Source organism: Borostomias antarcticus (genome assembly GCF_949987555.1).
Source record: "Borostomias antarcticus genome assembly, chromosome: 19".
NCBI classification, from domain to species: domain Eukaryota; kingdom Metazoa; phylum Chordata; class Actinopteri; order Stomiiformes; family Stomiidae; genus Borostomias; species Borostomias antarcticus.
This window is the reverse complement of record NC_140252.1, coordinates 12,807,642-12,824,849: the sequence shown is the minus strand read 5'-3', so window position 1 is coordinate 12,824,849 and position 17,208 is coordinate 12,807,642. Positions and strand designations below refer to the sequence as shown.

General features: G+C 46.9%; 1 protein-coding gene across 4 annotated transcripts in view; it reads left to right on the top strand.

The window, feature by feature from the left end:
* l3mbtl3 (L3MBTL histone methyl-lysine binding protein 3) overlaps positions 1–16,938 on the top strand; it is a 29,244-nt gene extending 12,306 nt beyond the window's left edge. For 2 of the 4 annotated variants that reach the window (XM_084454126.1, XM_084454125.1), the window contains exons 16-22: positions 1,261–1,363; positions 4,620–4,766; positions 4,925–4,993; positions 6,147–6,229; positions 7,908–8,086; positions 10,355–10,417; positions 15,054–16,938. In XM_084454126.1, coding sequence (XP_084310252.1) covers positions 1,261–1,363; positions 4,620–4,766; positions 4,925–4,993; positions 6,147–6,229; positions 7,908–8,086; positions 10,355–10,417; positions 15,054–15,197 — 788 coding nt within the window. In that variant the 3' untranslated portion in view covers positions 15,198–16,938. Of the gene's footprint in view, positions 1–1,260; positions 1,364–4,619; positions 4,767–4,924; positions 4,994–6,146; positions 6,230–7,904; positions 8,087–10,354; positions 10,418–15,053 lie in introns of all 4 variants that reach the window. The other 2 variants (XM_084454124.1, XM_084454123.1) reach the window with 1 other exon arrangement.
* The last annotated feature ends 270 nt before the right edge of the window (positions 16,939–17,208 follow it).

The following is a 17,208-nucleotide window of genomic DNA, read 5'->3' as shown; positions in this document are numbered from 1 at the left end:
GTCCGTCTGTCCGTCTGTCCGTCTGTCCGTCTACCTGTCTGTCTGTCTGTCTGTCTGTCTGTCTGAGGATGAGAGAGAGGGGAGGGACAGATGGAGAGAGAGAGAGCGAGAGAAAGGATGAGAATGACAGAAACAGGCAGAAAGAGAGATGTGGTGAAAGAGAGATGGGAGTAGAGAGAGGGAGAGAGGAGGAAAGAGGGAAACATCCCTGACAGAGACGGATGAAAGAGGGAAGTCAGAGAGACGTCTCGGTCTGCATCCCGCACCCCTCCCCCCGCTGTCTGCGTCTCCATGGAAACAGATGAGTTGACGCCGGAGTGCAGCTTAATGTCATCATGGTTGAAAGGGCCTGTCCCTCGGGTCAGGAGAGCAAGACCAGAGAGAGAGAGACCAGAGAGAGAGAGAGAGAGACCAGAGAGAGACCAGAGAGAGAAACTAGAGAGAGATAGACCAGAGGAAGAGACCAGAGAGATGTTTGACTTTGACTATATTTGACTCCTTGTTATCAGGATCTAAACTACAGTATGTTTGTTTGTTTTGGCTCATATGTTGGCCGAGTATTATGTTTATAAATATTTTCATGGCAGGCCAATTGAAGCATTGAAATTAAAAAATGTTATTGAGAGAGACCAGAGGGAGAGAGAGAGAGAGAGACCATTGAGACTAGAGAGAGACCAGAGAAGGACCAGAGGGAGATACCAGAGAGAGAAAAACTGGAGAGATACCAGAGAGATAGAAGCTAGAGAGACCAGAGAATGACCAGAGAGAAACTAGAGAGAGACCAGAGATATAGAAACCAGAGAGACCAGAGAATGACCAGAGAGAAATGAGAGAGAGACAGAGAGACCAGGGAGAGACCAGAGAATGACCAGAGAATGACCAGAGAGAGAAAAACTAGAGAGAGACCAGAGAGATAGAAGCTAGAGAAACCAGAGAGACCAGAGAATGACCAGAGAGAAATGAGAGAGACAGAGAGACCAGGGAGAGACCAGAGAAGGACCAGAGAGAAACGAGAGAGACAGAGAGACCAGAGAATGACCAGAGAGAAACGAGAGAGAGACAGAGAGACCAGGGAGAGACCAGAGAATGACCAGAGAGAGATACCAGAGAGAGAAAAACTAGAGAGAGACCAGAGAGATAGAAGCTAGAGAAACCAGAGAATGACCAGAGAGAGAAAGTAGAGAGAGAGACCAGAGAGAGTAAGTAGAGAGAGACCAGTCTCCCAGGTTATGAGTCCTCTCCTGCCCCCCTCCACCCCAGGTCTCCAGGACGTGTTTGATTGGTCGGAGCAGGGGGGCTGTCCCACCCCGGGCTGCAAAGGCATTGGACACATCAAGGGACCCCGCTACTCTGGACACCACAGGTACTGGCCAATCACAGACCAGCGTGATAGGGCCTGGTCAACCACTGACCAGCATCACATTTACTGGCCCAGTCACTCACTGACCAGAATCACAGGTATTGGCCAGTCGCTGACCAGCATCACTGTGACTGGCCAGTCACTGACTAGCATCACCGGGTCTGGCCAATCGCTGACCAGCATCACAGGTACTGGCCAATCACTGACCTCATGTACAGCGGTCATATCTGTCTCTATGAGAGCTGTCCTCTGGTCATCCTGCTGTCTGACCCAGCCAGCTGTAGAGGAGACATGTTGCTTGGGAAACGCAGAATCTAACGTTAAATCTAGAGAAATAACTAAACGCACAGACCCAGGGGTCAGACAGAGAGGGAGAGTTAAAGAGAGGGTGGAGAAGGGCAGTGTGTGTGTGTGTGTGTGTGTGTGTGTGTGTGTGTGTGTGTGTGTGTGTGTGTGTGTGTGTGTGCAAGTGTTAGTTTTAGGTTTGTTTTGGAGCTAATTGGATGTTTATAATTTGAGCTCCACTGGCCTGGAATGAATGAGCTGACCTACAGCCCTCAGACCCCTCTCTATGCTGCTGAGAGAGAGAGGGAGAGAGAGAGATAGAGAGAGAGAGGGAGAGAGAGAGAGAGAGAGGGAGAGAGAGAGAGAGAGAGAGAGAGAGAGAGGAGAGAGAGAGAGAATCTACAGTTTTACCATGTGTGATAGAGGGGGAGGGAGAGAGAAGAGAGAGAAAAAAGATGATGTTGGTATTTTTGTTAACACTTAAGAAGCATATTGGGATTGTACTTTGTGGTGTTTGTTATGTAACAGATATTACCTGTATTGATTCTATTTCCTGATGTACAGTATGTGTGCCTCTATTTCCTGGTGTGTGTGTGTGTGTGTGTGAGAGAGAGAGAGAGAGAGAGAGAGAGAGAGAGAGAGAGATTCTATTTCCTGTTGTGTGTGTGATTCTATTTCCTGTTGGGTGTGTTTGATTCTGTTTCTTGTTGTGTGTGTGATTCTACTTCCTAGTGTGTGTGTGATTCCATTTCCTGTTGTGTGATATTCTACTTCCTGGTGTGTGTGTGTGTGTGATTCTATTTCCTGGGCCCAATCCCAAACCAGCCCCTACCCACTCCCACTCCACCAGTCAGCTCATTCATTTATCCGCAGTGATTACTCACTGTTGGAGAATTCCAGGAGTTTCAATCCTTCCTGGTGAGCTGTCCTCGCTGTCCTAATCAAATGGAGAATGAACCCGGTATCCAGCGTGTGTCCTTTGCAGAGCTTTCCGTTTCTCCAGTCTACGTCTACGGGAGTTTTTTTTATTAGTTATAGTGGCTTCAAACCAATAGTAACCACCATCCAGGCAAGGCAGGGATTTTGACACACACCAACTCTTCAAACAAAAGTTGTATCCAGGACAGGTAGAATTGCAACAAAAATGTGTATTTATTTTCCTTTAAATATAAACATAAAATTCACGGTTCAATTGCATCCTTAGAGAAGAGAAATAAGAAATATCAAAAATAACAAAATCATTGCAAATACTGGCTCACTATTTTGTGTCTCTTTAGCTGAATCCCAAATCGCGCACTTAGGCGAAAGTGCAGAGAACTCGGCCTTGTGGCCTTACATGAGCGTTCCCGCTAAGTCCACAAGGGCTCAGGGTAGTCCCAAAACGGAATTGCTTGGTCCACAAGTGCACCACCGCCCCATTTTGCGCACTTTATCCGCACTTACCGAAAGTCCGCAATTTTGCGGATTTAGGAGCAGAAAATACCCACAGTCCACCGCGTCTCATGTGACTCAGTGCTTGAGTGCATCCGAGTCATGATCCGAGTGCATCACACATAAATTATGACATTTGCCGATAACACAACATTTACCTTGAAATCCACATGCTGCAAACATATCCCACCCAACATAATTTTTACATTATTTTAAAATTAAAACAGACATCAGTCGGTCAATTTGCAGAGCCAAGCGGAGAGCTGAGGAGCGCGTCAGAGCAACCTCTGCGTCGGAGGGACGCGGCAGCCAATGAAAACGAAGTGGGAGGGGCATTGAGCTAAACTGGCTTGGGAATCGTTGGCATGCCGCTGGAAGTGCTGTCCCATTTAATTCACGGCCCTGCACCCTGTGGCCCTTCCAGCTGACGTCAGTTAAGTGCTCAGGCCGCAAGTGCAAGGGGCCGCAAGGGTGGTTTGCGCACTCAGATTGGGATATAGCTTTTAAGAGAGGTAAAAAAAAAACTGAACCCCCACCAAGGCCTGCCAGGACTCCTCCCTCCCCAGGCCTCACTTCCTGCCATTTACCAATTCCTTGACACAGTACAGATAATTGGGCACTAGGGGGGAGCCATCACACCACATAACAGTCAATCAATCAATTAATCTAATTAAGTTTGGCTCACAGCTATGGAGGGCATCTCAATTGAGGGGGAGGGTATATAAATGGACAGTCAAATGTGGGACAGACTCCTCACTCCACCAGAAGCGAGCGGAACAGGGAAGCACCGTCACCATGGCATGTTTAGGGGATATATGGGAAAAAAGTTTGAATGAAATTATCAAACATCCAAACGGAGATATGTTTTTGCAAATTAACTCTATACTAGGTTGTATTGTACACTGTCCCTTTTGAGACAAATAAATCAATCAATAAATAACTCCCATGCCTCATTGGCAGCATTCCTTTTTTTGTGAAGAGGCATTTGGATGTGACAGCCTAATTAGCGGCTTTTTCTGTTCCATTGTACCTGTAAATAATGGAATATATGATGTAAATTTGACATAGACCTAGGCCTGTTGATTTATTTTATTTTTTTTTGACACCACATTCTTTGATTTTGTTTGAGGCTGTGAAATCAGTGTGAGGAAAACAAAAGTTTAAGTGCTGTAGCCTGTCTAAAATACGTAGTTGATGGTGCAGGAAGACGGAACTTCATTAACATCCCATTTACTCCGGCATCGCTTTGACAGGTGCACTTTATGTTTTGGCTATCGGGAGCTTCACTGATGCAGGCTCGCTATTTAAGTGTTTGACAGTCCACTCACACGCCAAGCGCACTCCTCGCTAGTTGGTTTGGGACGGCCCTTAACATGGCGAAGGTCGGCGTGAACGCGCAAACGGAGGGGGGGTGGACAGGGCGAGGGGATAGGGGCTGGTTTGAGATTGGGGCCCTGGTGTGTGTGTGTGTTTCTATTTCCTGTTGTGTGTGATTCCATTTCCTGTTGCATGTGATTCTACTTCCTGTTGTGTGTGTATCCAGTGCGGTGGGCTGTCCCTACTCTGACATCAACCTGAGCCGTGACTCCTCCTTCCCCGACCGCCTCAGTGGAGAGATGCCCAGCTCCCGATTGGCCAGGACCAGGCGGGCGGAGCCACAGCAGTCAATCAGCCCTCACCCCACCACAGAGTACGAACCAATCAGCATCTGGATCTGAATTTCTTTACGATGGAGATTTATTTTCGCATTAGATTTGTTTTTCTTATTCTCTCCATTCGAGGGGTAAACTAATGATTACATTCTCTCTAATGTTGAAACCTTTGTTTTATCATTTAATTCCAATCTAGTGTGGGTGCCGTGGCAACCAGCATGAACCCACCAATCAAGAGGCCTGTGGCCACGGAGACGAAGAGGAGGTGAGCTTCAGGGCAGCGTCTGGGCTGGCACACCTCAGGTCTGAGTGGAAGGGCTGTCCGGCTTAACTCATAGAGGACACACACTCCTCTTCAGATAGACTCAACTCCAGACAGACTGTTCTTCAGATAAACTATTGTCCAGATAGACTGTTCTAAAGATAACACTCTTCTCCAGATGGACTGTTCTAAAGATGAGACTCTTCTCCAGATAGACTGTTCTAAAGATACCACTCTTCTCCAGATAGACTGTTCTAAAGATAACACTCTTCTCCAGATAGACTGCTCTTCAGATAAACTATTGTCCAGATAGACTGTTCTAAAGATAACACTCTTCTCCAGATAGACTGTTCTTCAGATAAACTATTCTCCAGATAGACTGTTCTTCATATAGACCGTTCTCCAGATAGACTGTTCTACAGGACAGATAGGGAACCAGAAAGACTGTTCTCCAGGACATAGAGAACCAGGTAGACTGTTGTCCAGATAGACTGTTCTCGTCGTAGACTGTTCTAAAAATAGACTGTTCTCCAGAACTCACAGGGAACCAGTTAGACTGTTCTCTAGATAGACTGTTCTCCATCTAGACTGTTCAAAAGATAGACTGTTCTCCAGGACACATAAGGAACCAGTTAGACTGTTCTCCAGGACACATAAGGAACCAGTTAGACTGTTCTCCACATAGACTGTTCTCAAGATCGAGGCCCTGTGGAGAAAAGATTTGGGTAGCAGCTCACCGCTCTACAAAAAGTTCTAACTGTTCTGTCAGGGAGCAGAAGTGATGAGAGGAGAGAGAGAGAGAGAGAGAGAGAGAATAGGGAGTAGTGAATAGGGAGAAGAGTGCGGGCTACTAATCACACACAGTAGACTTGAGCTGAGGACCTCCTAATGAGCCATCCTCTTCATTTCCTGTGGCCTGCCAGACTGACGGCACATTAATATCTCTTCTCCTCTCCGTCAATCTCTCCTCTTCTCAGCAGTCCGTTCCGTTGTTAAGAAGCCAGACTCAGCCGGAGTAAAGAGACGAGGCTATGAATACATGATCATCACAGTTCCGGATGTATAATCGGACTGAACGGTGATCATCGGGTATCTCTTTTTTTGTCTTTCTCTGTCTCTCTCTCTCTGTCTCTCTCTCTCTCTCTCTCTCTCCCAGGGTGGGGCGGCCGTGCAAGCAGAGGAAGGTGGAGGAGGAAGAGGAGGTGGAGAGCGAGGTCTCATCTATCACGGAAACCAAAGGTATTAAACCCAGCTCTCTCTCTCCCTCTCTCCATCTCTCTCTCGTCTCTGTCCCCCTCTCCCTCTCCTCGCTCTGTCCCTCTCTCCCCCTCTCTCTCTCCCCCTCTCTTTTTCTCTCCCCCTCTCTCTCTCCCCCCCCTCTTTTTCTCTCTCCCTCTCTCTCGCTCTCCTCTGTCTGTCCCTCTCTCTTCCCTCTCTCTCTTTCCCTCTCCCCCCCCCCCCCCCCCTCTTTCTCTCTCCCTCTCTCTTACTCTCCTCTCTCTCTTTTCCATGTCCCTCTCTCCTCCTCCTCCTCCTCCCTCTCTCCTCCTCCTCCCCCCCTCTCTCTCCGGGCAGCTGTAGACTCCTCCCGCACTAGCAGCTCCTTCAGGAGGAGTAAGGGGGCGATCACACCTGGAAAAGACGCTAGAAACGCGGACACTTCAAAGACGCTTGAACGCTTGAAACGCCTGGGCCAAATATGACGATGCCGAAATGGCGCTTCTCCCGTCCGACGCTCAAAAGTTGAAAATAGTTCAACTTTTTTTTTTATTCAGCGTCTACAAACGTGCGTCAAAACTGACGCGCCCGCATCATAGGAAATCAATGGTTTTACTAGCGTCTCGTTTCTAGCGACTTTCCCAGGTGTGACCGCCCCCTAAAACTGTTCCTGTAGCGCTCAGCGGGGAGAGGGGGAGCTGGATTGGGAGTGTCTCGTGCTTCCTGCTCATTATTCCTCACACTCCTCTGCAGACGCACCGCAGCATAGAAAACCCGGCTGCACTTTAATCTAATATTGATGAGTCACTTTCTCATCGCGCATCCATCCGGGCTGTGTGTGCGTGCGTGTGTGTGTGTGTGCGCGGGGGCAGAGGAGCTGTTTGCCTCCTCCTCAGCATCCAACACTGAACACCATTCCACTCAGTCCTTTTTTCTCCCTATCGTATGCTTCTTATCTCCCTCCCTCCCTCCCTCTCTCCTCCTCCCTCTCCCCTCCCTCCTCCGACCTCTCTCCACCCTCCCTGTTCCTGAGTGTGTGAAGCCGTAAAGAGCAGCAGCCAGCTGAGGACGAGTTACCCCTGAGAGAGGGAGGGAGAGAGGGAGGGAGAGAGAGAGAGAGAGACGGAGAGAGAGAGATCTTAATCCCTAATGAATGTGCATGTGTTTGATCTTAAACCCTAATGAATGTGTGTGTGTGCCTGTCTGTGCATGTGTGTACCCCAGAAAGAGCAGGGCCTGGATACAAATAAAATAATCAAACGCATCCAGCACCTTGTTCTTACTGGTGTTATTAATGTGCTGTGCCACAAGTACAAGAATATTTTAATTAAGATGAGAACTCTCAGATTGGAATTTAATCTATCTCTCTCTCTCTCTCTCTCTCTCTCTCTCTCTCTCTCCCTCTCTCTCTCTCTCTCTCTCTCTCTCTCTCTCTCTCTCTCTCCCCTCAGACTGTGTTCATCTGAAGTGCCTCAAATCTTCAGATTGAGTCAGAAATCAGGCTCCAGTAGATATGTCTCTAGTAATCACATAATCACTCCTGTTCGCAATCTGTTCACAGAAAAATGCCGGAGGATACACATAGCACTGTTTATGCCTAAAGCAGGGAAGCAGACAGTGTTGAACACATTCACCCATTTAGCTCAATGTGTGTGTGTGTGTGTGTGTGTCTGTGTGTGTGCGTGTGTCTCCCCAGCAGAGTTGACCCTGCAGCAGGCGCTGCACCAGTCCGTCTTCCTGCCTAGCCCCGCCCCCAGCGCCTCGTCCAGCCCCTCCCCTTCTCCCAGCATGCCGTTCTGCTGGGACCAGCACAGCAAGCTCCTCCCCACCGTGGCTGGGATCACCTCCAGTAAGGTGGCGGCCTGGACCGTGGACCAGGTAGGAACACAGATTTACTAAGATAGCCTGGACCGTGGGCCAGGGGTGAGTTCAGTCTGAAAACGCTGTGCACCGTTTTACTACGGTTTCCAGATTGAACGATGTGTTTCCTTAAAGCCCCACTATGTTGTTGATTTCATCTTAAAATATCAGTTTCAAAGTTGGTGTGCTGGATTATTATAGCGAGAACAGCACCTCTTCCATTCCCACAGAGGGGTCCGGCGGCCTGTATTTGCACTATCTAACTTTTGACTGCGAGCCACGGTTTTCTCTCGCATGGACGCTCTGCTTTACCTTTAGCTCTCCTCTTCGAATTTGCCGGCAGACTCCGTTTTCCTCAGCTTGTCAGTTGTCAACAAATGCATGTGAGAGGCATAACAGGCGTCTCTCAGCGCTTTATGACAATGTTACTGCGGTTGTAATGGCTCTAGTGGCCTTTAGGGGCCGCTAAAGTGCACAAAACTGGACCGCTACATAATGGGGCTTTAAAACGGTGTAAAACGGTGTGCTTTGAGCTAGGATTTCTCTCATCTGGTGGGTGTGTCAGAGGTGACTGATAAATAGACCCCGCCCTATCTTTTCAGCTGCCTTAGGTACAACGCTTGCATAACACACGCGCCACCATTTACGTCAGTAGACGTTTTGCGACGTTTTGTCGGGGTTGAACTCACCCCAGGTCTGGGAGACAAACGTGCAACACTGTCTAGACTTATCCTTTATGCCAGGCTCACACTACAGGATATTTAAAATCCTAAACAATTTCGAAATCGGGTTACATCACGCACATAAGGAGAATCTTAACATATTCTTCTTGCGCATCTCAAACAAGCACACACAGCAAGATTTGAAAATAACGGCTCAGCACACACTACAGGACCAGAACCACTGGTCTCGCCGTCTCACTTGTAAAGTCGGGACGTAATAATCTTAAATATCAAACTTGTTTGATATTATCGGGGCCGCCCCGATGGGTCTGCGAGACAATCGGGAGGTATAAGATAAGATCTGTAAACCCCTCACATTACAAGATAATCTGGGCCGATCATCGGCCCCGACCAACGTTCCAGACCAGATTTCTCCTCCGATTGTCGGGAGGGGTGAATCGGGGATAAATCGGCCCAAAATCCTGTAGTCTGAGCCCGGCATTAGCAAGGCAGTCTTCTGTTTACTAGACACAGATTGTTACTGGAGGCTAAGTAAGATCTCAAAAAGAGATATGGGATGTGAGATATGGGTACAGTAGCACAACCCACAAATAAATGCCAAAAACGCATTATTTACTTTCCCACTTGTTATATAATATTCGGCACGCATATACAGCCTTCTTCAAGCGCATAATCTCTATATATACAAGCTAAATATTAAAAACAAGTGGGAAAGTACAGTAATCTGTTTTTTGCATTTATTTTGGGGTTGTGCTAACCATCTCTTTTTGAGATCAGTATGTGTTTGTGGGGCTCAGCACTTCTCTGCTATACAGGAAGTTGATGCGCATTCTTCATCATTTTTTCCAGTAAGAGTTAACAGAGGTTCTCCATAGAAAGTCCCCCATAGTCTCAGACCGGGGTAATCTGTGGTAGTCCGGCCCTACTGTACATACAGTACAGCACTGTTAGTTCACCTGTAAATAAATTCCACTAAAGCCCCCCCCGTCTGCTAAACCTCGCTCAGTCTGCCAACTCACGGAGGCGCTCAAGCGTGGGAACGCCATCTGATTGATCTGCGACGCTAATCCATCAGATCACCATGCAGGACCATGGCCGTCCTTCAGGAACGAGCGCGAGCGCCGCAAAGCCCTCCGTCACGACGGGCCACTGCGCACAGCGGCTGAATCGCTCGAACTGGAACAAAGTTGACCTTAATACTCAGAAAATTCTTCAAGAGCTACCCGGATCCTACCTCTTAAGCCCCTATTGTATTTATATTTGGCTATTCTTGCACTTTGCCTTCAGCACTTGATTAAGCTCTTATTCGCTCGTTTAGAAAGGAGACGCACTTGTGAGTTCTGGCGAGTACAAGTACACTGACTACCTACTGTACGTTAAATACAGTTATTGTAAATGCTTTTGATAAAAGTGTCTGCTAAATGACTGTAATGTAATAATGTAATGTAATGACTTTCTCACTGCGTGTGGCTGTACAAAGTGCTCTCTGCTGTCTCATTAGAGTGTGTGCAGTAGCCATGAATAGATGTCTCTGTCCTTCCTGCTGTGTGTGTGTTACCATGCTGGATGATTCACCTTCCTCACCCGTCTTTGTCATCTCCAGGTGGCTGAGTTCATCCAGGGCCTCCCAGGCTGCAAGGAACACATACGCACCTTCAAGGATGAGGTACGGTACACACGCACACACACACACACACACACACATATAGTTTACACATACACACATATACACATACACACGCTGTGGGACACCGTGAGTGAGACCCGAGTGTAGCAGAGAGGGAGGTCCTGTCGATTGTCAGGTTAGCGCCTGGGCGTGTTTATTTTGGTCAAAAACAGAAAAAAAAAGCAACAAAAAGCTTCGGGTCAGCCGGGCGGACTCCTGTCCCCCGTGGATCGGTCAGCCGGGCTGCGGGGATCCTTGGCTCTGCTCCGGTCGTCAGTGTGAGTCCCTGGACTGCCGAGTGTTCTCATCTCTGGGGTTTTATGGAGAACCAGCTCGTCAGCTGAGTGGCTCCAGCCGGTGTTGCTCCAGGGAGAGGGCAAACGAGCAGCTTGTCTGCAGCTGAGTGGCAGGGTTGCCATGGCGATGGTGAATGGCCTGTAGACTCCATTCACCACCTGGCCACGCTGTCCATGGTGCTGAACTGCCCAGAGGGGTTTCCGGGTCTCTGGGGCCGGTCGGAGTGCCGTCGCGGCAGCGGTTTGTGGCCTTGTGGCAGCCTCGCGCCCATGCACACATACAGTATACACACACATACACCCACACACACACACATATATACACGGACACACACACACACACATTACATTACATTACATTACAGTCATTTAGCAGACGCTTTTATCCAAAGCGACTAACAATAAGCGACACACACATACATGGACGCACACACACACACACATACATATATACACACACACACATACACATGCACACATATTCACACATACACACGCACACATACACACGCACACACATACACACACACACACACACACACACACAGGTACAGTGTTCTGGGAAAGACAGTCCCTTTTACTTGAATTAATTCTGTTATTTAGAAGCAGTCCATTATCTGCTGCTGACTTCTTTCTCTGTGGTGCCAGCATCTCTCTCTCTCTCTCTCTCTCTCTCTCTCTCTCTCTCTCTCTCTCTCTCTCTCTCTCTCTCTTTGTCTCCATCTCTCAACCGAGTGGTCCTAGTCAGTGGTCCTAGTCAGAGGTGTATTTGTGGCTCTGTATCTGTGTAACCGCCCAGTTAGACCCAGGTCTGGTGCTGGTGTCATATACTGGATCCATGAGATGGTATCTCCCTTTCCCTGACTCACGGCCTGCACTGCCCACCACCCTGCCTTGCTCCGCCCACCACCCTGCCTTGCCCCGCCCACCACCCTACTTTGCTCCGCCCACCACCCTGCCTTGCTCCGCCCAGCCTAGTCCAGTCCAGCACCCAGTGAAATGTCATCTGTAACTAGAAAGTACATTTCCTGGAGAAAATGTGAGGTGGGCTAGCTGCCACAGCTGTATGTAACAGCTACTGCTAGTACTACTACGGACTGGGCAATCTCCATGCATATCTAGGCCATCTACCTGCTCCCACTGTCAAAGACCATGTGTCTCTAGCCCACTCAGGGGCCGAGTTGTGGGGCACGTGGCGTGGATAGTGGCATAGTGGCGAGACTCCACCCCCTCGGATCACAGTGGGTCGGGAGCAGTGCAGTGACCTCCGGGTAATCTCCATGCACCCACAGGTGAAGACTGTCTCTAGCCCACTCAGGGGATGAGTTGAGGGATCCGTGGCATGGTGGGGAGACTCCGCCACCTCAGGTGGGAGCCGGTCGGGGACAGTGTACCCCTCTCCGGGCCACCCACCTGCACCCAACGGTGAAAACCTTGTGTGACTTGCCTACTCAGGGGCTGTGTTGTGGAGTCCGTGGCATGGATAGTGGCGTCGCTATGACTCATACAATTCTAATAAGTTCAATAGCTCAAAAAGTACAAAAGGTATCAATATGAGTTTACATCCCAAATAAGATTGTCATTCTGAATATTATTTGAGTATCAGGAAGGTAGGACCGAAGGTAGGAAGGAAGGTAGGAATATAAATGCTACCACAATAGTCATAAAAGTGTGCCTGTACCTTTAAGAGCCTGCTCGTGTCCCCAAATTCAAATCCCAACTGACACTCTGAACATCCCATCATTCACTTCAATGGGAAACTCTCACTCTAAAAACATCAAGTTACGGGACATTCTTCAAGCAATTTCAATTGTACAAAAACTACTATTAAAAGTAACTAAATAACAAAAAAAATATCAAAAAAAATATCAATAGATCTGAAAAACAGCTAAACATCACAAACATTCTAAGTTTGAATGAAGTTTCTAGCACAAAGTATGATGAAGTAGTTAATGGCCAACAAATTGGGGAGGATAATAAAGAAGAAAGAAAGAAAGAAAGAAAGAAAGAAAGAAAGAAAGAAAGAAAGAAAGAAAGAAAGAAAGAAAGAAAGAAAGAAAGAAAGAAAGAAAGAAAGAAAGAAAGAAAGAAAAGAAAGAAAGAAAGAAAGAAAGAAAGAAAGAAAGAAAGAAAGAAAGAAAGAAAGAAAGAAAGAAAGAAAGAAAGAAAGAAAGAAAGAAAGAAAAAGAAATAGTGGGAATATCACAAGTTGGGCTAGCTTTTGCAAGCTAGCCCACCTAATAATGAACCAGGATAGCTCTGCTCCTCTCTGTCTGATGGAATAATTTAACCCTCTCTGACACATCATTAAAACCTAGAATATGATCCTGTAAACCGTTGAAGGTAGAATATGACGCGGCGTCTGATGACCTTCCCTCTAAATGAGGCTGGGTCATTAGCACATCGGTCCAACAGGAAGGAACAGCTGGTTACTGTTAGAAGGTACATTTTGAGGCCCAATCCCAAACTAGCCCCCACCCACTCCTACACCAAGTATGCATGCCTGCCATGTCAACTGAGGGGGAGGGTATATAAATGGACATCCAATGTGGGACGGACTCCCCACTCCACCGGAACCAACCAGAACAGGAAAGCAGCCATCACCATGGCATGTTTAGGTGATTTATGGGGGAAATTATAAAATATAAATCAATTTAATTAAATAGATGCATACAGTATATAATAGGACATGATCAAAAAGCCAAACGGAGATATGGTTTTGCAAATGAACTCTATACTATATTGTGCACTGTCCCTGTTGAGACAAATAGATCAATAAATACATAACTTAACTTTTGTGTGAAAAGGTATTTGCATATGACAGCATAATTAGCTGCTTTGTCTGTTCCATTGTACCTGTAAATTATGGAATGTATGATGTAATAAATACATAACTTAACTTTTGTGTGAAAAGGTATTTGCATATGACAGCATAATTAGCTGCTTTGTCTGTTCCATTGTACCTGTAAATAATGGAATGTATGATGTAAATTTGACGTAGACTTAGGACTATTTTGATTTATTTTTATGTTGGTTATGAAGACAGGCTTTTAAGAGTGTGCTACAAGTCAAGTGAACATGATGTTGTTTGGTTTAAAGTGATGTTTGGTTTTATCTTTTGACACCACATTTTGTGATTTTGTTTAAGGCTGTGAAATCAATGTGAGGAAAACAAAAGTTGTCTTGTTGCCTGTCTAAAATAATTGACAGTGTAGGAAGACGGAACTTTATTTATATGCTGTTTCCTCCGGCATCGCTTTGACAGGTGCACTTTATGTTTTGGATATCGGGAGCTTCACTGAAGCAGGCTCGCTATTTAAAGGGCAATGCTCGTTTTTGACAACCTGGACCTTATTTACGACATATTATAAGAAGTTTGACTCACCGAGATCACTTTTGTGTAGTTCGGAGGCCTGTAGAAGAAATTTAAAATCCAGCGCGAGCCAGTATATCCATGTAATGTCGGTGATCGGGGCACCGAGAATGCAGTTTCTCAAAATCTATTTTCGGCCGCTAAACGGTTTTCATCAATCAGATTGGATGAATCGACAGTTGAGATTCCTCAACGCGAGGCATTGTTGTGGTTTTCAAATACGGGGTCTTTAGCCTCTGTAATATGATCTTTACACGCCTTTCCCCACTTGCTCCAGCACGCATGCGCACAGGCCAGCGCGCAGACTGGCTATTCTCCGGCTCACATTCTCTGCGCTACGATCGGATTGTTGCTGACGAATGACGACGACAATATTCTCGGCACCAACAACAATCGTAGCGCAGAGAATGTGAGCCGCGAGTGTAGCCAGTCTGCGCGATCACCGTCATTACATGGATATACTGGCTCGCGCTGGATTTTAAATTTCTTCTACAGGCCTCCGAACTACACAAAAGTGATCTCGGTGAGTCAAACTTCTTATAATATGTCGTAAATAAGGTCCAGGTTGTCAAAAACGAGCATTGCCCTTTAAGTGTTTGACAGTCCACTCACACGCCAAGCGCACTCCGCGCTAGTTGGTTTGGGACGGCCCTTAACATGGCAAAGGTCGGCGTGAACGCGCAAACGGAGGAGGAGTGGACAGGGCGAGGGGATAGGGGCTGGTTTGAGACTGGACCGTAGTGTGATGCGTCTGTAAACTCACCTCACTTTTTTTCTCTTCTTCCTCCTACTCCTCTCCTCCTCTCCCCACCTCCCTCCTCCTCCTCCTCCTCCTCCACCTCTCCTCTTCACCTCCCTCCTCCTCTCATCTCCTCTTATCTTCCATGCTCTCCTCCTACTTTTCCTCTCCTTCTCCCTCTCTTCGTCTCCTCCTCTTCCTCTCCTCCTCCCCTCCTCTTCCTGACAGTTAATAGATGGCGAGGCGTTGCTCCTGCTGACCCAGGTGGACCTGCTGAGGATTCTGGGTATAAAGCTGGGTCCAGCCATTAAGATCTACAGCAGCATCCTGATGTTCAAGACGGCGGAGGAAAGCGCCTGCAATGAGCTTTGACACGCCAGGGGGCGCTAGACCACCACTACGCTGGCCAGCCAATCACCAGGCCCGCTGCACACCGGGCCAGCCAGTCAGGTGGTCTGAAGCAGACTTAACAACTAATCAACAGGCTTGCTTTGGACGGGTCAACCAATCAAGAGGGTTTAGTATGGATTAGTATGGATCGTCTAGCCAATCAAGAAGCCTGTAGATACAGGAAGTAAAGCACAAAGACCGCCCCCCCCCCCCCCCCCCCCAGAAGAAGTGTCTCTTGCCATTTGATGCACACGTGACTTTATTGCACTGTTCTGTTCATCTGAGACACTGAGAGAAACGCCATTATCATCACGTCGTCTGCAGTAAATGTGTACAGTACAATACGAGCGTACGTACAGTACATAATGTATAGGTTTGTTTTTGTTTGGATTTGTGTGTCGGGGGAAATGAGGGTTCAAGAGAGACAGAGAACTCAGGATTGATCTCATCTTCCTACTTCCTGTGTATCTTTCAGCGGTAGAGGTCAGTCTCCAAACAGAGTCTGCTTGCTGTCACAGCAGGTAATGAGAAACATAATGGAACAGCTGTGTCGCCAGATAAGGTCAGAGATTTCCAGCTGAGTCCAATAGTGTAATCATGGCTGGAGGTTGCCAGGTAAGTTCAGGATTTTCCGGTCAGCTCTTTGCCCTGCTGACTAGCTGAGAGGACATGAAAACATGCATGCGAGAGAGACTGTGCACCCCCCCCCCCCACTTAGCTACAGTTCCAGTTGAACTGGAAATAGTGCTTTTTGACCCTTGTCCCGCTCCGTAATTGTGGTCCCGCGGGGCTGCTGGTATTCTGAGTGAGTATGAGCAGACAGTTCTGTCCTGCAAGAGATTTGGTACGATCTCTCCAGCCTGGAACAGCACGAAACCTATTCATCATCCTATTAATAAGCCTGTGATATGATATTATGGCCATGTGGAGACCTGCCTACCAGCCCTCTGGTCTCTCTCTCTCTCTCTCTCTCTCTTTCTGGGTTTGGTCTTTCTATAAGAGTGTATGATACTGGGTACTTACTGGGTTTTTGCTTGATGGGGACAATTCTGATCATTTCTTTTTTTTGTTTGTTTAAATAGTTCCCGCGATGTATTTAAAGTAATTAAATGTCGGTTGATGAAATCAGCCCGATCTTCAGAAAGAGCATTCCTGCTGCCCTTTCAATAAACAATTGTAATATGCAATTACATTATCCTCAGAGTGTAACTAAACTCTGGCATGAACAAAGTGCTTCTATGCACTCCCTTTTTAGTCAAGTTCATTTATTTCCTGATGATGGTGGCTGACTGTCCTAATGTATGTGCTAGAAGCATCCTGTACTACAATATTGTTATATTACATGTATTATAGTATTATAATATGTACTACGGTATTGTAATAGTACGATATTATAATATTATAATGCAGCTTATTTTACAGCAGCGGCATGGAACATCTGCTTGTCTGTCCTGCACCCTGAGGAGGCTACCTTAGTAACACCTGTCTAGAGACTCATCAACAATAAACAACAACATGACAAGAGCCATAAACAACAACAGGACAAACAATGTGTTTCCTCTAAGTCTCTACTTCTGTATTTTCGTTGATTATTGTCAGTCTTTATACAGTAAGTCTCTATTGTTGAATCGGAGCGTGATGTAGTTGGGATATTCTGTATCTGTAGGGAAAGATGACGGTTCCTCTTAAAGTGTTCTCGTCTTTCCTCTCACAGTAACCCCTAGCTCCTAAGCCCTAGCTCCTAACTCCTAGCTCCTAACTACAATTACCTCACAGCCCATAAAGGGATTCAATGCAATTAGATAGTGACAATGTCCCCATGTTTCCTGACAGCATAAAATCATACGCAGATGAACTGAATTAAATATCAGTATTGAGATTTCTTCAGCTGTGTGATCTCAGTCTTCGTTCAAGGTTAACTGAGCATTCGGCATCAACCCAGAGACTTGGTGATTAAAATAAAATGAAGAAAAAAACACATTTGTTTGTCACA